Source organism: Cupressus sempervirens, chromosome 6, assembly GCF_028749045.1.
Source record: "Cupressus sempervirens isolate cs-2001-9-10 chromosome 6, ASM2874904v1, whole genome shotgun sequence".
NCBI lineage: Eukaryota > Viridiplantae > Streptophyta > Pinopsida > Cupressales > Cupressaceae > Cupressus > Cupressus sempervirens.
In genome coordinates, this window is record NC_143123.1 from 125,729,078 (window position 1) to 125,751,920 (window position 22,843).

The 22,843-nt window shown below is 35.7% G+C and overlaps 1 protein-coding gene across 3 annotated transcripts in view; it reads left to right on the forward strand.

Moving 5' to 3' along the window:
• The first annotated feature begins 4,178 nt into the window (after positions 1-4,178).
• LOC149551546 (uncharacterized) overlaps positions 4,179-22,843 on the forward strand; it is a 69,400-nt gene continuing 50,735 nt past the window's right edge. For 2 of the 3 annotated variants that reach the window (XM_089787034.1, XM_089787036.1), the window contains exons 1-21: positions 4,179-6,043; positions 6,742-6,847; positions 6,946-7,047; positions 7,132-7,227; positions 7,336-7,421; positions 9,751-9,871; positions 10,039-10,149; positions 10,391-10,453; positions 10,589-10,732; positions 10,825-11,036; positions 11,129-11,636; positions 11,927-12,019; positions 12,115-12,198; positions 13,882-13,959; positions 14,078-14,125; positions 14,331-14,408; positions 14,506-14,559; positions 14,674-14,733; positions 14,916-15,002; positions 15,298-15,389; positions 16,487-16,589. In XM_089787034.1, the coding sequence (XP_089643160.1) occupies positions 4,680-6,043; positions 6,742-6,847; positions 6,946-7,047; positions 7,132-7,227; positions 7,336-7,421; positions 9,751-9,871; positions 10,039-10,149; positions 10,391-10,453; positions 10,589-10,732; positions 10,825-11,036; positions 11,129-11,636; positions 11,927-12,019; positions 12,115-12,198; positions 13,882-13,959; positions 14,078-14,125; positions 14,331-14,408; positions 14,506-14,559; positions 14,674-14,733; positions 14,916-15,002; positions 15,298-15,389; positions 16,487-16,589 (3,690 nt within the window). In that variant the 5' untranslated portion in view covers positions 4,179-4,679. The remainder of the gene's footprint in view (positions 6,044-6,741; positions 6,848-6,945; positions 7,048-7,131; positions 7,228-7,335; positions 7,422-9,750; positions 9,872-10,038; positions 10,150-10,390; positions 10,454-10,588; positions 10,733-10,824; positions 11,037-11,128; positions 11,637-11,926; positions 12,020-12,114; positions 12,199-13,881; positions 13,960-14,077; positions 14,126-14,330; positions 14,409-14,505; positions 14,560-14,673; positions 14,734-14,915; positions 15,003-15,297; positions 15,390-16,486; positions 16,590-22,843) is intronic. The other variant, XM_089787035.1, reaches the window with a different exon arrangement.

The window sequence follows — 22,843 nt, forward strand, 5'->3', positions numbered from 1 at the left end:
CAAGAGACACGTGTTTAGAAGGAAAATAAAAGAACATTTACATAGGTACTTGTTCTCCTTTTGAAGAAAATCACAAAGCAAGGGCACAAAAATCACAAGAGAATGACAACAAAATCCTAATCTCAACTAGTCTCCACCAATGTTCAAAGCTCTCCACCCTCGTTCGGAGCTTTCCACCCTCTTTCACACACAATTCTCCACAATCAATCAAAACAAATGGGGAATGATTAATGTCATGTTCTATTTTGTTTAGTTTATAATCCATAATCCATAATCCACAAGATCTCTCTGCATACATACATACATACATATGTTCATACATACATGAAAATAATAATGCACTTTCTAAGAGTTTACAATTGTTCAACAAAAATAACGTTTTACAAGAAAATGCATCTAAAAATTTGTTAGCTTAGAAGCAAGAACATATTGTTGGGACAACACAAAAAGTGCTTGACATGAGAGGTCTGCAAGTGTGGGTGTTGATCAATCTTGAAAACTTGAATGCTGAAATGAAAGCTATCGATGATCAAACACCTATGCCAGAGTTACAACACACTGTGAAGTTGATTTTAGATAAGGTAGAGGTAGATATTCAGAAGTTTGATAATCAAAATTTAAGGCATGAGAGTGAAGGAGAAGGAGTGGCTTTAGAAAGAGAACGAGAAGGAGCAACTTTAAAAAGAGATTGAATGACAAAAGCAACAACTAGACAACATAGAGGATATTATGGGAGCCACTGGATAGAATCTAGGAAAGTATTGCAGAAGGTACTATGATATTGGAATCACTTGCAAGTGTCTTTGATAATTTATAGTCCAAATATCAAATGCTTATAAGAGTGTTTCAAGTATTGGCACAATCTCCCTGTGATGATCCCAAGTATCAAATGCTTATAAGAGTGTTTCAAGGTTGGGAACCACTTCAACATCCTTTACATGGTTTAGTGGTAATGTCATTGTGGCAGAGACTTCTGCAAGGGAATGAGCCTCATGATTATGGCATTTACACAAAAGTAAAACTTGCTCCTTCAACTCCCTGCACTCAACTCTTCATTGAAGTTATTCTTCAATTCCTTGCATATGCAATTTTATCACCTTGGAAAACTATATTTGATCCTGCTAGCTGGGAACAACTAATTGTTCATTTTATCATACCTAATTTGATGACAATCCTATAGGAATTTGTAGTCAACCCAACTAATCAACAACTAGATCCATTTAACTGATTATGGCTAGTTTCTTTCTAAAAATATCTGCTACGATATATTTTTGTAAAACTACTTGCAACGAAATCACAGAGCAAGGGCACAACATGGCAAAAATATTGCAAAGTAAGGGCACTACACCAAAATCACAGAGTAAGGGCACGATAATGAAATGCAGAGATCACAACAACGAAATCACAAAGCAAGGGTACAACAACAAAATGTAGAGATATATATCACAAGAATGAAATGCACCAAGCACATAAGCATAATCACGAGGCTCATTCCCTTGTGGAAGCCATAACCCAGTTAAATATATGTATGTATCAACCCAACTAATTAGCAACTAGACTCATTTAACTAGTTATGGCTTGTTTCTTTCTAAAAATATCTACTATGATATGTTTTTGTAAAATTTCTTGCGAACTCTGCCCATTTTTTCTGGTTTGCATTATTTTTATGGAGGATCTTGAGTTAAGTCACTTAGCATGGGTTGAGTGAGCTTTATTTTATTATTATTTGGATTTTGGAATATGTATGCAACTGGATCAAATTTTCTGTTTTGTAGCTAAGATGTAATAAGCACCTTAAAAAAGATCTCTAAATATACATGTTTAGGAGATATAAAGAGATACCTGTTTAGAAGGAAAAGAAACCAACATTTACATACCCTTGAAGAAAACTGTCGAGTTAGGGCATGGCAATGGAATTGCAGAGTCAGGGCATTGCAATGAAATCACAGAGAAAGGGCACAACACGAGAATTTGCAATGAAATCACAAAGAAAGGGCACAACACAAGAATGAAATTACAGAGCAAGGGCACAACATGGCAATAAAATTGCAGAGTAAAGGCATGACAACAAAACATAGGCATGACAAGGGCACAATACCAAAACATAGAGATCATAAGGGTACGACAACCAAATCACAGAGCAAAGGTACGACAACAAATTGCAAAGATCACAACAACGAAATCGTAGAGCAAGGACACGACAATAAAAATGCAAAAACATATCATAGGGATGAAATGCACCAAGCACAAGGGTACAATGACATTCAAAGCCCTGCACCCTTGTTTGGAGCTCTCCACCTTCTTTCGTGTGCAACTATCCACAATCAAAACAAATGGGGAATGATTTATGTCATTTTTTTTGTTTATACTTATGCGGGCGTCGCAATTACGACACTTACATCGGTATTGCGATGACATCGGGAAAAAATGTAAAAAAATAATAAAAAACACCACAAATTAGACTAGTGTCACAAATTGCTGTCATAATTTTACCCCAAATGTTGTTGTGAACTATGATCTTTGTCTGCTACTCTCCCAATCTTTACAGACTTATTGCTATGTTGACATCAATGACAAAGACAATCATGAATGCAATATGCCGATACCTGCCAATGCTTAGGATACTCCCCTAAAGGAATACCATCAACATTCATGCTAACACTAACACCTATCACCACAACCAATTGATCTTTGAATTAGAGGGTGAATCCAAAGGAGTAGAAGAGACGACTTTACCTAGGAGGATGGAGAGTCCAAAGGAGTATAAACTACAACTAGATTCACAAGCACAAGTTTCAAGCTCCTTAAGGGAGGCCAATAATTTGCCTTGGTCTTGCCAAAAAAAACTCATCATCAAGAGTTCTTGGCTTTCAAACCCATTTCTTAAGACCAAATTTATGTGAAATGGTTGATCGACATAAGAACACCCAAGAATCTTGAGGCCAATCAAGTTGTATCTAAAACAATTGAAGGAAATACCCTCATAGTCTAAATATTAGATCCAAGTGCCAAAAGAGAAGTGAATTGAAATTAAATGTTGTACCAATTGGGAATATTAATGATGACACAAATCCTAGTAAACCTAAAATGGTAATCCACCAAATCTAGGTCAATCTTCACCAACAAGTCAATTTGCAAACCTATACTTATATAATAAAATAGAAACAAAATACACATGAATTGCAATTGTCAATACTGCTAGCATGTATACAAAATCTTGATATCTTTTAACTTACTTTTTATATTATTTTATATACATATACATATTTTATTTTACAAAATAAAAATAAAAATCAAATATAAATCTTCTTTCTTGAATCCAATAAACTTGAAAGTAGAAAGAAGCACACCAAATCAAAAAACATTCCCTTTTAACTCTTGAAATTTGATAACAAAATAAAAAGACATCAAATAAAATAAAGAAGAAATAAAAATGATGCTATTTAGAAAGCCTCTCGGCTTAATAATAAAAAACATTATATGTCACAAATTCATACCATTTGAAAATCTTATCTTTTAATGTAGGAAAAATAGGTGTTTATGGAAACTTAAAGACCAAGGGTTTAAACCGGCTACTACCAGTAAATAAATAATCAATTGGGGGAACAAATCCTAGTAAACCTACAATGGTAATCCACCAAATCTAGGTCAATCTTCACCAACGAGCCAATTTGCAAACCTACTTGCACATATTTATAAACCTACACTTATATAATAAAATTAGAAACAAAATAGACATGAATTGCAATTGTCAATACTGCTAGCATGTATACAAAATCTTGATATCTTTTAACTTACTTTTTATATTATTTTATATACATATACATATTTTATTTTACAGATATAAAAAAAATCAAATATAAATCTTCTTTCTTGAATCCAATAAACTTGAAAGTAGAAAAAAGCACACCAAATTCAAAAACATTCCCTTTCAACTCTTGAAATCTGATAGAAAAATAAAAAAGACATCAAATAAAAGAGAGATGAAATAAAAATGATGCTATTTTTTAGTAAGTCTTTCGACTTAATAATAAAAAACATTCTATGTCACAAATTCATACCATTTAAAAATCTTTATCTTTTAATATAGGAAAAACAGGTGTTTATCGAAACTAAAAGACCAAGGGTTTAAACCGGCTACTACCAGTAAATAAATAATCAACCGGGGAACAATCCATGCCGCGAAAAGTATCAATTTGCCTGCCATTTTAACAAAAAAACTAGACCCAGTCAATTTTTTAAAGGAGCATTCAAAGCCGAAGCGGAAAAAGAAAGAATGGATTGATTCCAGTGTATTGATTTGAGAGGGCACACAACTTTTTTTGACATTGTAGTTTGCGGTGTATGGAAAACCCAGGTTTGGCTCTGATTTCATTTTTAACTATATTTCGACAGTCTGGGGAGCGTTTTATTATTTCCTTTATCTGTACCCTAGGCGATCACATATAGTGCTGATTGAGGGTTTCAAGCTTGCGCTTGTTGTAGAATTATCTGAAAGATCTGCCCGGGTTGGAACATTTGTATTTGCCGGCAAAAAATAGGGTGAATTGCAGAGAAATTGCGATTTTCGCTACCCTAATTGAGTGTGTAACTTATTGGTAAGTCAATGGATATTAGGGTTTAATTAGGGTTTCATCGCGCTTGGGGTTTGATTCTCCTGTGGTTGTTTGTTCTTTTCCATGGAGAAGGGACGGGACGGGCATGCTGAAAGCGATAAGGGGCAGGACAGGCATAATGTCAATAACAGGAGTGATAAGAATAGTGAGAGTGATAGGAATAATGAGAATGTGAATAGTAAGGTACGGGAGAGGCATGATGAGAATGAGGATGATAAGGTGCGGGAGAGGCACACCGAGAAGGAAGAGGTAGAGCCCTGGGAGAGTGTTTCTGCCAGTGAAGACGAGGAAGAAGAGTCCTCTGCTGGGGAATTTGACGGCCAGGACATGGTGATGATGCCTCAGGCCGAGGTGGAAGCTGATGAAGGATACATTGTATTGGAGTTTCCTCGTCGTGAGTTCAATTCTGTGCTGGAAGGGATCCAGAGGATCCCATGGACTGTCTTTCCCCGACATCTTATTGAACTTATCAATTATGCTTGTAAAGTTCTGAGCATGGGTGTCGAGGTGCATTCTGATCTGCATAAGTTGCAGATATTGTACAGAGAACTGATCCCGGCCTCGTTTGAGAGATGTCTAGATGATAAGGCACTTTGGAGATGGAACACTGATCTGCAGTTGCAGATTTTTCAGGCGGCAGAGTGTTTGGTTGAATTGGTGGTGGCTAAGCTTGGGCAATTGCAGTTGCTGAGGTTTACCGATAGTTACGTAATGGATGATCTGTTACCACTTTTGCAGACTTTGTCATTGGCATTTGATAAACATTGCCAGTTTCATATCAAGCATAAAGACAGCTCAACGCCTGCTATGGCAATTGAGAGGTGGAAGTTTGCAAAACCTCTCGCGGGAGCTGTTGTTAAGCAGAAGAATGGGGAATGGTTCTGTATCCGAAGGAAGAGCCAGGTTACTGAAGCCGAGGATTGTGACTGTGAGCGGTGTAAACCAGGGAATGTGTTCTGTGTGATTGCACATCTGATGAATCATTTTGGTCAATCTACTCATGGAAACGGATATAAGCTAGCAGCTGCAGTTCTCTGTTCCCCACATAAATTATTTCCTGCAATCATTGAAGCCCTTCTGCTTCCTCTTGCAAGATCAGTTGAATTTATGACAGATGAGGTGGCAGATATTCTTTTGGAACCTTGCGATATTGTGCTTAAACATGTAGCCAATTGTCTTGATCGAGATGTGGATGCACTGAGTGACAGAACAAGGAGTGATGCTTTTGGTACACTATCTATGATCTTGAAACATTTGCAGGTAATTATTTCTCGCTGCTTGTCTGGTGAAAAGGCTGAAAATGTTGTCAGCATGGTTCAAAGAAGAATGGTTGAGAAGATGCTGGGTTTTCAGTCCTTCAACAAACAACTTTGTGCAGTGCGAGAAATCAATAAATTGTTAGAAAATGCTCGTGCCATTGCTTCCAGGTATGATGCAATAAGTCTGTGGGTCAATAAACTATTAGCAAATGCTTGTGCGGTGGATAATTGGTACATGCTTAGAGTGATACTACTTATGTGCATAACTGATACCTTGAGAGTACCACTTCACTCCTCCCAGAAAGGATTTAGTGCCACAAATTAAAGATTTTGAATGTGGTAATTTATTAAATAGTAATTTCTGGCCACCAAATTATTTATGTTTTGTTTTTGCTCTATCAAATAAAGCATACATTGCTCTATTTCATTTGTTCGATGTTTGGGAACACATTTGGTATCAGTTTGGTTAATAAGTCTGTCAAGAGTTACTTAAAATAAGTCGGGTTACCATTTTGAAATAAGTATGGGAACACATTTGGTATCAGTTTGGTTAATAAGTCTGTCAAGAGTTACTCAAAATAAGTTGGGTTACCATTTTGAAATAAGATCAATTGCAATGCATGACCGCGGATTTGAGTAAGTTGGGTTACCATTGCATTTTGAAATTTAAATAATGAATTAAGTGAATGATTGTTGCGATACGTGAATGTTGGTTTGGATATTTTGGGTTACCATTGCATTAGGGAATATAAAGGTGCATTGCTGTCACAATGTGTTTGGTGAGTTAGTTAATGTGGCCAACCATGCTTGTAAACATTTATTTAATGCTTTTTCTGCAACTTATGTTTTTACTGCATTGAATTTAGGGACAATGGAAAGTCAATTTCTACAGCTATAGAATGGTTGGAAAGAAAGAATATTCTTCGCCTCATCTTACGATCCAATCTACACCACAAGCAGTATGTAGACCAGGTAGTAGACATTATTATAGTACCATCCATATTTATTTGTGTGGATTCTATCATTAGTTTCTCTTGGAAGGATTGATTTCTTATTGTGGTGGTTATTAGATTCAAAACATTATGAGGCTTCTCTTGTTGGAACATCGTCTGTCGGAAGAGCACTTAGATGCCATTTGGGCTGCTACTGAAAAGCCAGATCAAATTGAAGCGGTATGAAAAATATTATTTCTTTTTTGTCCTTTAATTTCATTCGGTAGTCTCGCTGGTTTGTAACTGAATTTGTTTGTGATGCAGGTTAAAGCAAATGTTTTTGACCTCATTGCTGATTTAGCTTGGTCATTTTCGGATGAGCAATTGGACAGTCTTTTCCGCAGGTTGAAGAATGTACAGGTATTCTAGATAGCCACCTGTTTATATTGTGTTTCTTTGGCCTTTCTTGTTTTCCAATTGTTGAGCTTGCTAATAATGTTCAATGCATTTTTTTGCTTATTCCTGTAGGGTCGGTCTATAGGAGATGTTGTTAAAATTCTTGGTTTCTTGAAGAAGCTTGCACGGAGTGACACCAGAGGTATCATGGCAGAAAGGTACATACCAAATTGGCTTTATGTTTTTTTGACATGGAAAATGATAAGCCAAGGAGTAACTTAGCTACAAGGAAACGTGCACTATTGTTTCTCTCTAATTCTTTTGAGTTTGTGAGTATAAATTTATTGTTCGTTTAGAAAGACAAATCACTTCTGTTCATTGTCACAAGTGATATCAATTATGCAAGTTAAGTCTTTAAAAGTCAGAGTCTTTGTAATCAGCCAATCTTTTGGCAAGTTATCATAAACAAATGAAGAGCCATTTTGCTTTCAAAAATGATTTTATGTACACACTATCCAACTATGTATGAAGCTGAGTCTTCCTTTTCTTGCATGAGTCGTCTCCTTTCTCACTTGAAGATGCACATGGACATGATGCAAGAAGTACACAATTCTTTATTAACTGCATGATACATCGTACACAGTTCTTTATTAACTGCATGATACATCACAAGACTAATGATAATTAGTTGACTTGGATGACATATTCTATGTAACCCATTTGAATAGGAGTTGTTGGTCTAAGGAAAAGTATTAGGGAATTTTGAGTAATGATGACCATCTTATCCATTGTTTTTATTTGTCTGATGTGGACATTTTTCCCCATACATCACTCAAGTGGAGTTGGATTGTTCATGTGAATGATTAGATAGATTCTAGAATCTAAAGATAAATAAATTTTAGATGCTTGTAATTGGCCAGATTGATAAACTATGTGCAACACCATTAATATAATTATATAATATCCATGCTTTTGTATGCTATTGATTTTTCATGCCCTAAATATGGGCTGCTACTACAGCTGTGCTAGCATTAAAACTACATGCTCATCTGCATCCGCACCTTCAATAAATTAACTGTGTGGTAATGATACAAGTTAAGTATTGCCAGTACATCTTGAGATATACTCTTGGGTGAGCCAAAAATAGCAAATTTTCTTGTACAGGAGGTCATACTTAAATAGATTATTTTGTTAAATTGATAATCTGGCTTTGTGTACATATATACATAATTTTACACATCTGGCGTGGGGGAGGAGGTGGGGGGGAGCAACCTATGTGTACATAAATACACCTCTGGTTGTATTTTGCTCCCATTTAGGGGAGAAGCTGCTCCTAAATTTCAATATTTTTTTGGGGGTGGGTCAGGAGGAGGGGGTTGAGAGGGAGATGCTATGTCAATAATAATTATACCATGACAGCAGTATAACGATACAGTTATATTGACGGCAGTGGCACTGTGTAACAGCAACAAATATACCATGATTCATATTCATAGCCAATTATATAAGTTAACAATTTTTTTAACGGAATGAAAGAATTTCAAAACGGTTATATATCAGGTAACAGTTACATATATTCTGCAGAATTATGAAGGAATATGTTAATAAGTTACATAACAATTAACACCTTTTTGTTGATGCTATGTAGGAATGTTAAAACAGTTATGTAAGTGTCAACAGTTATAAAAGCCTTTCAGATCTGCAAAGAATTTTTTGTAAACATTATAGAAAGTTTCCCTGCCATCAGAGATGCCTAGACATATGTGGGACAGTTCAGGGATGTCTCAGATGTTCCCCACTACCTCTGGGATGGGTAGATGTCCTAACAGAGTCTTGTGATTTTCAAAGATTTTGGGGGATGGTTAGAGAACCAAGCTCCCTTGCTGGCCCACTGTATGTGAAATGCCATTGGGGTAGGGGATGGGGGTTTGAGGGCCAGGAATGTGCCCATGGAACACTTAGGCCTTTTAGTGTGTCTGAGAATAAAAAAAGTTGCTAATATGAGTGATTTACAGGCTAAACGTAGAGACTCTTCAGCTTTCTCGAGTTTTATGTTTCTTGCATTTCCTTTTGATGTCAAGTTTGGGTTTATTAGGGGGAGCTTTTGTAGAAAAATGATTTTCCTACCTAGAATCTCACACAATTTTGGTATTAGCGTCCCATATTAAACACATTATTCCCTGTTGTACTGTTCCCTTGTGATTGTATATGTGTCTCTGTGTACAAATATGTACTAGATACATTTTTTCACTATCTCTTCTTTTCCTTCTTGTTTTTGTTGTTTGCACTTCAGTAAAACTTGTGTGGAATATAATCTGCAATCTTCAGTTTTTGAACCACAATTTATTTCACATATAAATTTGGGATTGTGCCTATCATGTATTAGTTTTCCCTTTCATGTAAGATATTCGTGCAAATATATTCGTTCATAAGGTGCTCAATGTTGTGGAATACTTGAAGGTTGTGTACTGGCTCTGTTTTTAGGTGCTGCTAAAGGTAATGACATTTTCCTTTCGTTAACATTGATTTAATTCATGTTATCTGCAGATTGCTTGAGTTACTTTGGAATATGATGTATACAGAAGAGGCACTGGATGAAGTGCTGGAGTCTGGAGCTTTTATTGAAATCCTTGGTCACTATATCTCAGTAGACCGCGCAAGTCAAGATGTGGGTTCAGAAGAAAAAACTAAATATTTTGCATTCTCATGTTGTGTGAATTAGCTTATAGTAATTCCAATAGCAGCACTGATTATTTTGTCAGTTAGCTCTCAGCACTATGTTGCCAGATAGCTATTTTACAGACCTATTAAATGCTTGTAATTTTCTTGTACCAGGTTTACATTTTGCAGTGTCTTTCAAAGGTTAAGATTGGAGAATTTGTGATTCCTTCTCTCAGACTTTTACGGGAAATTATATGTTTGGACAATGAGAAACCTTTTTATAGAGTGAGCAAATGTTCTTTCCTTAAATTTGAAAATAGTTGAATGCTGTCATAATATTCATTTTGAATTTTTTAATGTACTGGAAGACTTTCTTAGATGTAGTTCAATCAGACATTTAGGTAGAAATAATCTCAAGCGTTTTCTATCAGCTTTTCCAAGTATTCTTTGTTCCTATTAGTGTATAATCTATATATGTATTTCGTTTTGTGTATTGATCTTGTTTTTGATATTTGTGATATTAAAGGGTCAGGTTTCACGTCAGATGCGCTTGCAGCAGCTAATTACAGACCATAACTTGATTCATCTGGTAAGACATCTAAATTCAATAACGTTTGTTTTTTCTTTTTAGTTCTAGTGGTCTCTTGTGTTTAATTATATTAAGTGCTGGTCTGAATTCTTATAATTATTAATGTGTTCGTTGAAATTTTGTTCTGTTGGTCAGGTTGTCAACAGCCTCGTGGAATACATTTCTGTGGTACGTGTGGTTTGCAGTAAAAAAACTCTTGCTGCTGAAGTGTCTGATGACCACTTCAGTCATGATGAAGATATAAAGGAGAGGCTTAGTTTTCTTCAGTTCGCATTGCAGGTATGAGCCGTCCTTTTGCTTTTACTTTTTTTTCTTATGTTTGATATTTAAAAGAAACACCAGCCTTTTTTAACCTTTGTTCTGTGCTGCAGTCTGGAAATGCTCTGTTGCCATGGGAATCTTCTGAAATGTTATGGAAATGTTTAATTGAAACACCAATATATTCAGTTGATAAAGAGAGCGGTTTACAATGGTTTTCTGAAGTTTTGGAGAAACATGCTTTAACTGTTGATTCATTAGAGAACTTGCTCATCAAAAAGATCACTAAAGTCTGTCCAATATCTATGTCACAAACAGCTTGGAGGTGAGCCCAAGTTTTGTTGCATTCAGGTTCACTTAAGATTTCTGCTTAGGTGTGGTTCTCATGACTAAATGTTCTGTGTCCCTTATTTCCAGGTGTTTCCAACTACTGTTTGTTCAAGTAAATTTAAGCAAGAACAAGCTGAAACAAGTTCGTCAAGAAGATGTTGTTATAAATGATTTGGATCTTGTAGGGTTACAGTACTTGTGGCAGATTGCTCTTCAGTCAAGAAATGAAAATATTGTAGAAGAAAGCATAAATATGTTGAGAGATATACATACATCCTTGGCGGAAAGTCTACAGCAGGAGTTAACTACTATTCGACAAAATTTTATTGATGAGTGTATGGAGCATCTTATGCATGCTATGGCTACTGGGTCAACCTGGACGCATATCAAGGATGTTAAAGATAATTGTACAGTGGGTGGCCAAAAACCTGCTTCAGATATTTCTCCAACATTAGATACGGCTAAAGAGGACAAGGTTTCAGGGAGTATGAATAAAGAGGAAATGTTCTCAACAGTACCATCTGGTTCTAAAGAAGATGCATTGAAATGCACACCAAAAATGGATCAAGTTGAACGTTGTTTGCAGCTTTTGAAGGTGTTTAGCACCCTTCATAAAGCTCCAAGACATTTAAGTTTTATTTAACTAATATGGATTGGATAAGAAATATGACTTTTTTCTATATGCAATTTTGCTATTTGTTCTCAATTTTTTTGGCTCTCTTGAGAGTTAGAAAGAAAATCTTTTCTTTTCTATGTTATGGGAATTGGTTAATGTTCTGGCTAAATTGCTCTTGTTTTAGTGTAACTAATGAAGGTGCGATTTTGGAATTGATTTTTACAATAACAATGATTGGTGGAATTGAGATTGCAATATTCTTGCTGCAGATTTTTATAGTTAAATGTGAAGATAGTTTTGCAAGGACTGTTCCAGCCCATGGTGCTTCTTTTAAAGGAAGGCCCTATGTTGTGGTGGTATATGTAAATGTCGTTTTCCCTGTTTTCTTTTTGGTGTTGTACATTTTCAGAATTATTAATAATATTTATATCATTGATCTATGGATATTTTATTTCAGGTTAGTACTGCATCAGGCAAACAGTCAACACGTTTTGAGATCATGGTTCATTCTAATGAATATCTGGGATCACTTAGAGCAAAGGTTATATATTATTAAATTTCCTTAAACATATTTTCTTGTGTCAAATTATGACATTGATTAATAATTTTGCTACTATGTTTCAAGCATAGAAGATGCTTGATTTGAACGGAAAAACTATTAATACATATATGCAGCAGCTACGTACAGGAAGAGCTTTTATTGAGGTTATAGGCATCAACTGTATAGACGAAGAGCTTTACACACAATCTCACCTAATTACGCCTAGAGACATCATGTACAGTGATAATAGGGAGCATGTAATGGTGTGAGTTGATGACAAAAGTCTAACATTTGAATAGCTGACATCCTAAAAAATTAAAAATATCAAAATGGATAGCTGACAGCCTAAAAAGCTAGAATGTGTTAAAATAATAGTTACTCTCTTGGATTGTTATGCAGGGAGTAGGATTTCAGATCTATCATATTGACTGTGAAATGAAATAATTATGCATTACAAAACATAGCCGGACTTATGGAAGAGGCATAAATGAGAGAAACTCTCTAATAAGAAGAATGCGACAATCAATGGCTTGTCCTAATTTCATAAAAATCTGAAACCAGGGAGAAGGTTAGTGCATGGGAAAGTTACTGCTGAAGCACTGATGGAATTCTGAAGTGCTGCTGAACTGCCACTATTGCTTCTGAAGTATTCTAGAAGTGAGAGTATGCCAAAGAAAACTACCAGTTTGCTTCTGAAATGGAAACACAGACAAGTCTCTAACCAATCCATCTCTCCTTAACTTTGGATCTGAAGCTAATATAATGTGATTCCATCCTCTTTTGGAATGCCATTTTTTTAATGCACAACCAACCAAACCTCATCTCCAATTTCTGCCTGCTCAATCTCAGGACAGTGAAATAAGAACCCCTCTCTATGAGTGAATTTGTCCTCTCAAAGACATCTGAAGATTGAAATTGGTTGTCACTAAGCTGGAAAGATAAGTATTAAGCTATACAAAGAAGGTGTGGTGTAAAGATAGGCCCTTGTCCTTAAGAGAATAGGAAATAAGAGGGGATAGTAATGTAAGAAGTAACTGAATCCATAGGATATAAAAGGGGGACCACAATGGAAGCAAAGTGCTTACTCTACCATGCTATTGCATGGGCAAATCCAGTAATAATAAGCTTGAGCTGTATCCAAACTGGTAGGTTTTGGAAGTGAAAAATATTAAGGTGGATTGAAAGGTTGTTGTCCTTTATTTGCAGTGAACAGTGACATGACTGTTCCTAACAAAGGTGACATCTAAAAGGGATGTTAATGGTCAAGCATCTGAAACCAGCATCTTCCATTCTTCTTTGGAGTGAGTGCCTGTTGTAAGCCTTTGTTCCAAGTCTATTTTGACATAATGTTTGGTGGAAGTGGCACAAGAGTAATCTGAAGTGTTGGAAGAGGCCTACAAAGTTTTGGCTAAGGAGTTGCCGATGTAATATGTCCAAAGGAATATTTAATGATATTTCACTAAATCTTAATCCACTTTATAATTTCCAGGGTTAGCTTCACTTCCAAAATTAAATACTATTGATTGATATTAGGTTGTAATGGAGAATTAGGAACCTCCCCAGAGTTTCATATGTATTTTAGTTTATTGTTGTCTGACAGATCATTTGAATTTATATCGTGTCAACAAAATCAAATGATGATAATCTAAATGTGGAGAACATACCTGATTTTTCTTACTACAGGTTGCAAAACTACTTGAATGCAAACCGTCACGCATTCGTCTCATTTATCGTGACAGGGAACTTACACAGGACTCACTGGTAGGCACCTATAATAGACTTTTTTCTGGTGGCTTGTATTTGAGCGGTTTGGCTAATAATTTTAGCTACCGATAATAAATTGGATTACCTTCATGAGTCTTTCATTCATCTGCTACAGGTTCTCTGGCATTGTGAAGTAACTGGTGAAAATCCCATATGTGCTTCAGTAAGTTCTATAGTTAAGATGTAGTCTTTGTAACTGCATATCTGATGGTCGAAAAGTATTGTACAGGGTAGTCTTTGGTACTTTCTATTAATAGACTTTTGCCATATATACTGCATATTGATTGTGCTGGATCCTTGCAATGTTCATTGGTTATACTGCATATTGGTTGTACTGGATTGTAAATGCTTAAGTTTTGCATGTTTAGGTCAATGCGGTAGACCGCAATATAAAGGTGATGGATGAACAGCAGCTACCAGGTTTTTTGATTTCAAAGAATACACAGGTTTGTGTGTGTTTTGTAAATCCTACTTGGCTTGTGTAGATGTCTCTTTCTAAATCTTAAAACTTTACTTGACTGCAATTGCTTGTTTGTGGATCAGATTTATGACATTCTTTTTGAGTTGGCAAATACCACTAATACTGGTGTTCGAGAAGTGAGTTTTTTTAATTTGAGCCGTCTTTCTTTCAATAGAAAAACTACACGATAATGTATTTTAGTATTATTTAGATGCAGATTTTAAATTAGTGCGTTTGAGTTTACTTTGCAGGGTGCAAATGGTCTGCTGGCATTGCTACCAACACATCCTTCGCTATTGGCAGATTTTAAGGTGTGCCATTTTTCCAGCAGTGCATCTAGCTAATTATCGGAAAATCATTTGAACATCTCATTTGTTTTTCAATTAGAGGAGAGAAAAACAGAGAATATATATAATAATATATTTCATTGTATCCTATTCAATGCTTACGTTCCTCCATTTCTAGTTATGTTTTAACAATGCATTTATGTTAGGGTTTGCATCAAAGAAATAAAACTGAAGCTCAGCAGCTATTACAAACACAATTTGCTGCTAACTCACACCTTCTTTACACTTTACAGGTCACTTCTATCTCTCGTGTATGGTTATTTTTATTTATTTATTTCAATGTGCTCTGATTGCTTTCTAAATATTATGCTTGTCCTTTATTGCCAATATAATTGTTTTCATTAAGAACTGTTCTCTCACCTGAAGGCGATCTTCTTTTATAACTCCACAGCATTATTTTATATATTTGTAGCAATGAGTTTCCTTTGCTTTAAAGACAACATTTGTATTTTGTACATCTGTGTGTTGTAGTTAAGATTGATAATAATTGTAGTCATCCATGAACTGGTTGTATGGTTTACTGTGCAGATTCTAGATGGTATTGTCATGCCTGTAACCCATTCTTCAGACGAGCATACACTTGATTTCCGTAAATGCTTTCTGAAATATGGAGGACTACAGTGAGTTTCTCTCTTATGTACTATTATGATAGAAATACAGTGTTTGTTTAGAATGAATATTTTTCTTTCAGTAATAATGGATTTAAGAGTTGTGGGTGATACGGCTCTTCTGAATCAATAGTGATAATAAGCTTTAGTGTTAGCGTAAAAGTAGATCAAAGACTTTAAGCAAAGAGAATGTGTTTACTCTTTCATTTTGATTTTTCCCCCTTTTATGAAGTGTTAATAAATAATCACTGATTCGTTTATGGGTTTCCGTGAATAATTTATATAAATATTAGTTAAAATTCATAGTTTCTGTTGTTACCTCCTTTTCAATTACTTTTACTGTGCTTCATTGTTGTTTACACTGACTTGCCCAACCTAAAAAATTAAATGAACCAGTCTGAAGAATCCATCAGATGGTATATGTTTTGTTTGGTGGCGAAAAGTTGTACTGGCATTTATGACGTTTTCCTCTTGATGCTTCGGCTGCACAGTAAAACTCAAATGAGAAAGGGTTCCTTTTGAAATAAATAAAGTTAACCTTCTTCTCTGAACTGCCTATGCTTTTGCTTCCATCAAATGAAATGTTATAGGTAGATATTACCTATAAAAAATTTACATCTAGTAATTACAACATCTAGGTACATATTATGTAATGCTTTTGCTTTTGCTTTACACTGACTTGCCCAACCTAAAAAATTAAATGAACCAGTCTGAAGAATCCATCAGATCGTATATGATTTGTTTGGTGGCAAAAAGTTGTACTGGCATTTATGATGTTTTCCTCTTGATGCTTCAGCTGCACAGTAAAACTCAAATGAGAAAGGTTTCCTTTTGAAATAAATAAAATTAACCTTTTCTTCTCTGAACTGTCTATGCTTTTGCTTCCATCAAATGAAATGTTATAGGTAGATATTACATTTCATATGTATGAAGGCTTAGATGCTTTGATAAGTAAAATTTATGATTTAATGTAACACATTCTTGTACTTCGCATTATTTTACCATATATAGCTTCTGTCATACAGTGGATTTGTATTAATTTACTTATCTTGTCCGATCCAGAATTATTGTGTAGATGTCAAGGAATCTAATTTTGATACCTTATGCAGATATGTATTGACCGTGTTTGAGCCTGGAAAGTTCACTTCAGGAGTAGATGATCACACAAGGCGTGGTTGTTATTCTAGTGGCTTGAGGCTTTTGAAGATCCTTGTAAGTTTTAAGTTTTACATTATTTTTTGAAATGTTAAATTACGAAAGACTAAAGTGAGTTTTTTGTAAAATTACTAGACTGCCATTCTGGAGATTAGAAAAATAACAGGAAGACCATAAAACATTTGATAATGCATTTGAATTTATAAACGGATATGGTGGAATGTTGTAATTACTAGATGTAAATAGTAAGTGACCACCAAGTTGTTCAGAGATATGGTGGTTTCATAATTTGTGTGTGGTCGGGTGGTAGCAAATGCCTTAAAAGAGCTCTTTTATCAATTTTGTTACCCAAATCTAAATTTAGTTTTCTTTTACGGAGTTGGAAACATTAATAACTAGTCTTGGGTGATGACTCTTTAGTAGTCGTACATGTGCTTGGCCTTAGGGTATATTCATTTGATGAAATTCACCAATGATCTGTTGATTGAGTTGATATGATACCCAGCGGCTGGACGCTATCTGGAAACTGGAATTTACATAGCTAGACAATTCCTGTTTCAGAGCCATACAATGATCTGAAAGTAACGTGTTATTGAGAATTTAATATGAAGCCGTTATCTATTCTTGAGAATAATGTTTGTAATCATGCTAGCTTGTTAAACAGAGCAACACATCCTAATGTCTCATATGGATGTGGCTTTCATAACACACACACATGGCACAATTTTGTAAGTTATTGGAGAAGATTTGCATTAATTTGGTAGGTATATAGACACATGGTTGCTACATGCTGGAAAACAATTTTATTTAAAAATGTCTTATCATTAAATCAAAATTCAAATATATTGACAGTCAGAGAATTACATGCTATCAAAATATCATAATTGTTATCCTGAAATTATAGTTATAGATCATCAATATGTTTTGAAGAGTTAGATTGAGTATGGATGCCAACTAAGCTCTTAGAACCCAATGAAGATTCACCAACAGATTATCCTACTATGGCAGAATCCTCAACAATGGGATTGAGATGAGTCAATGCATTTATGGATAGTCAGTCTTCTAGGGCCCCTTCATGTAGTATGGATGAATTAGACAAGATACAAAGATTTGAATGAATGTATACACGGTCTTTTCTACTTTACTTGCTGCCATTCTGTATCGTTTCACAGAAAGGGTGGGGCCATAATATGTGTTTCAATTTCTTTAAAATGCAGAACTCAAAACCCGTTTAACAGATTTAATATTATAAGTAACAAACACGGTAAAAACAATCAAATAAAAAATAAAATAAGAAATAATTTAAATTAGGCTATAACTCATATAATGTTAAACTTGTTTTATATTTTTGTGACAATCTTTGCAAAAGTTTTGTCGGGGCAACATGAAAGTTTATTGCTTTATAGGTTCAATGTTTTAAATCTGCCATTGCTTGAACATCTGTAAAGTTCCCATCAAAAGATGCAAAAGTCACAAACTCATCTCGAATTGCTGCAACAGCTTTAGGATATTTAAACCTTTTTTTGAAGGTTTTTAAAAATATCAGTCATCCTCAACACACCATACAAGTTAGGGAAATTATCACATCTCTCAACGCAATTATTGTTATGGTAATTGGACATTCAATTAATGAAAGCTGAAGGTTACATTTATAACCAATTACTGTATGATGTTTCGAAAAGAAATGGTTATTAATCTAAGCAAAATTATAAACAATCTAAAGAAAACTAAAACTTACTAAAATACAGTAAATAGTCAATAAATATATATATTTTTTTGATAAGTAATAATTTTATTGATTCTAAAATAAAACTTTTACATAAGTCATTATAGAGGCCTCGAGCCTTGATCAACCTTTACCCTCCTATACATTCAGTGTTGCTACCACATCGTCAACTCATTGACACATCAACAAACACATTACACACTACACAGTTGCAAGGGAAAAGACATAGCCCTACTACACAAAATGGATACACAGGCCAGACACATCATCCACCAGTTAAATTTTCATTGAAACCCATTTTGCCATCATCTCCTCTTTGGTCTCGCTGACCATGATCGTGCCAATGGTTGTCGTCTTGGTCTTCTTTCTCCACAGCATGGGCTGAGGCACCTCCTAAATGCTTCCTTTCCTCTGCTAAATGCTGCTGATCAGCTTCCCACTGGTTCATGTATGCCAGCAATTTCATCCAGGCCTCCTTGGCTTCTCCCACATGCTGGACAATCGGAGTAGAAATACCAAACATCAGGATGGGATGAAAGCCTCCCCTTGCACCTTCAACACGGTGCCATCTACCCTTATTTGTGTGAAAACCCAGTCCAATCTCCGCCATTTGCAGCCAACCGCATTACTCCCAGATGCCACTTGGATTCTACGCACAGTTCCACCATTCTCAGGTTTTCCTCCTTGTTTTAGGATAGCATGAAGGCCCATGCGCAGAAGAGTGAGGAGATGTCCACATTTGGGCGCGGACTGAATTCTCCTACAATGAACCCCACTAAATAGTTTTTCTCAATGAACCTGTTCTCCTCGAGCCTAAAAACCTCCCGCAACCTATGTGGCGTGATCTTCGATTGGAATCCAGGCGTCTGCTTCTTCTTGGGAGTTTGTAGATAGAAATTAGCCTCCATAATTCCCTTTGCAATTGCTCCCGCACATGAATTTTGCCAATAAAGCACTGTGCAACTAAACCCACACACAAGCTATGCCAAAAAAGCAAAATTAATTCATTTTTATATAGCTGCTGCATCTAGTGGGTTCCGCTACACACCATGCGAAGTATTGAGAACCTTAGTACTTCCATCCACCTTCTTTACTTGTTGGCCAAGTAACTAATGTGTCCCGCTACAATCCTCCATTTAATGAATACCAAACCTGCGCTGCCATCATTGCCTAAATCATCCCAAATGAGTGTGGGTTAACATAGGAAAACGGCAGAGATCATCCGCCATCATTATTTTATCCGTCATCCTATCTACCACATGTGCCAACTTATCTACAATTTGGTCCCCAAATTGTAATGTTTGAGATACTTTGTAATCTTCAAAGCTTTCCAACAGTCTTCTTATACGTTTCTTATGTTTGTCAAAGAACGGTGCGTCCATTTTTCCTTTTACAATACCATTGATTACGATTTGTGAGTTGCCCTGAGGATGGATTTTCTTGTGTCCTTTTCTCTTTGCCACTTGGATAGCAAAGGTTGCATCCGAGCACTTTGCAACATTGTTAGTCCCTTCTAGAAGAGATTTTGTTCCAATTGAAAGGATGTTGTTCTCTGTATCAAGAATAACACACCCAACACCACTCTTTCCCGGGTTGCCTTTTGACGATCTGTCAAATTGCACTTTAACCCATCTATCTTCAAGCATTTCAAGAGATTCAAGATCATCATCCCCATCTGGAGGATCAAACCTTGGGAGCCCCTAAATGGGCCTTTAAATAAATATTACTTTAATACCCTCCCTTAATGGTCATCCTAGCAACTATACTAGGTTCCCCCTGAATTTCACAAACTTGTTTGTGCTCAGAGATTTGGTGCGATGTCTGTAGTCCGATTTTGAGTTGGAATATATTGCAACTGTACAGATCCATCTTTTCATGCTTGCGGACGAATTGACAATGATGTTTAACATGTTTTGTCCGCTCATGGAAGATTGGATTTTTGGTTCATTTCAACACCCCTTGATAGTCACAGTACAAGGGTGAAGGATTTGCTTGAGACATTGCATGTTAGAAAGCATCCTTCAAAGACATATTACCTCACACAATTCCTTAAAAATTCATCGATTTTCTACTTGGGTCAAGGAAAGAGCTACTGCATGTTGCTTCTTGCTGGTTCATGGGATTGCACCTGTGCCCAAACTGAAGACATACCCATAAGTAGACTTTCTGTCATCAACATAATCTGCTGAATCTAAGTCTGTAAAACCAGTATGCCTGCTATAGAAAATGCCAAAAGTCATGAGTGCTCTTCACATATCTTAGCACACTTAAACTTTTGGGGCTATCATGAAGTGAGAGATGAAGCCAATAACATAATTTAGATCAGGTCTAGTGGCGGTGAAATAGACAAAGCTGCCATCTAGCGGCCTAAATGCTGATTCATTCAACATAGGTGAATCTGATCTGGTAGATAGTTTTTGCCCTCCCCCTTCATATGTGTAGATGTAGGCTTGCAATTGTGGATTCAAAACTGATCCAACAAACTCTTGGCACACCTTCACTAAGAAATAAAAATGTGGTCATCTGTTTGCCAAACCTTTACATCAAGACAATAATAATCAGGTTATCAACATTGATAACAAGAAGAAGGATATCACCACCAATATTTTGAACATATAAACTGATATGTAATGTACCCTTCCTTTGAAAGCCTTGATAAACTAACTAGTTACCAATTTTTATGTACCAAGCCCAAGGAGTCTGTTTGAGACTATAGAGCGCTTTCACCTGTCTGCATACCTTATTTTCTTTACCAGGAACTTTAAAACTTGAAGGCTGTGTCGTATAGACTTCGTTCAGCAACTCACTATTGTGAAATGAATTTTGACATCCATTTAATGGGGAGTCTGTTTGAGACAATAGAGTGCTTTCACTTGTTTGCATGTTCTTACCAGGAACTTTAGAACTTGAAGGCTGTATCATATAGACTTCTTTCAGCAACTCACTATTGTGAAATGCACTATTGACATCCATTTGATCGACTTTTCATCATGACTGGGCTGAAATAGCGAGGAACAAGTTGAATTGTGCTCATTTTGCATGTGGGAGCAAATGTCTCATAGTTGATGTCCTCTTTTTTTGAGAAACCCATTTGCAGCCAATGGGTTTCTTCCTTGATGGAAGATAAGACAAGAAGACCTAAGTGTTGTTCTTTACAAGACTAGGCGTTCAGCTTCCATAGCCTATTCTCTCTCAGGTCTTCCTTTTGTCTCTTAATATGTTTGAGGCTCGTAAACACTGAATGTTGGCCATAAGAGCGAAGTTAACTGTGTTCTACTTGCTCTTGCATTTAGTTGATCCACCTTCAATAAGTTTATCATTGTGAAGATCACTGGTGGTCAAGGCCCACCACTTAGGCTGCAAAGTAGAAGCACCTAGGACTAAGTCATAAGTATCAACATCACTTGGGGTGCTTGGAACAAAGTCATTTGGATGTGTATTAGAATATTCTTGAGGCAAGTTGTGTAGTGCAAGATCATACTTGGCGAATTCCACAACTTTAAGAGTCTGAGTTATTTACTCCCATAATGTAGATCTAAGGGAAGACAAAAACCCAGACATGTACCATTCAGAGGATGATCTGTAGGGCTCAAAATAGGAGAAGAGAGCATAAGGGCCCCTTGTTCTTCATCAAATACATCGATTGAATATGATACGATTACTGTCTACATAATCAATTGATATGTAATGTCGCTTTCCTAGGCAACATGAGAGTTTGATGTATGCTAAGTTACAAGGTTTGAATTCGAGTTTGAGTTTGACAACAAACAAATTCAGATAAAGTTCGACAAGGATTAAATTGACAATAAATTCACCTTAAATAAATTGAAAAAAAAAAAAAAATCTTATATTCTGTCAAATTAGTTTAATTACTATTTTCCAAAGAGGAAAGATGTTAAATTTATTATAATTTACAACATTGTTTTGTAAAAAATTAATATTTAAATTTTTATTATTATTTAAAAGCACATTCTAAAAATTCATTTAGCTTTAAAAATAATATAAAGAAAAATCATTTTTATGTTTTTCATTTTATCAAATTCAAAACCCTACTTTTATTCCTGTGCTGCTTTATTTTCCACTGCGTGGGATTTTGATGATTTTGACCAGTGCATATCATCGCGTGAAATCCATTAATGCAGGGCTGGGTGTCTATAGACCATTCTAGAGGATTTGCGACCATCTTCTAAACTTTAGGGAGGGGTCCTATTTTCTCTGGAGGACTGAAGTTGACTGGTTGACCACCTGGAGTTCCATTGAGTGGAATACGATCTCTTTTCAGAATTATTAGTTGATTAGAGACATACACCTTATTTTCAGGACAGATTATTAAATTTTAGGGGCAACTACGAGTTGGCCTGTAGGACTCAAGAATTATCAATTGTCATAGGGTTCCAGTTATAATTCAGATTTCAGTCCAGATTTGCTTTTAATGAATATTAGAGACATACACCTTATTTTCAGGACAGATTATTAAATTTTAGGGGCAACTATGAGTTGGCCTGTAGGACTCAAGAATTATCAATTGTCATAGGGTTCCAGTTAGAATTCAGATTTCAGTCCAGATTTGCTTTTAATCAATAAG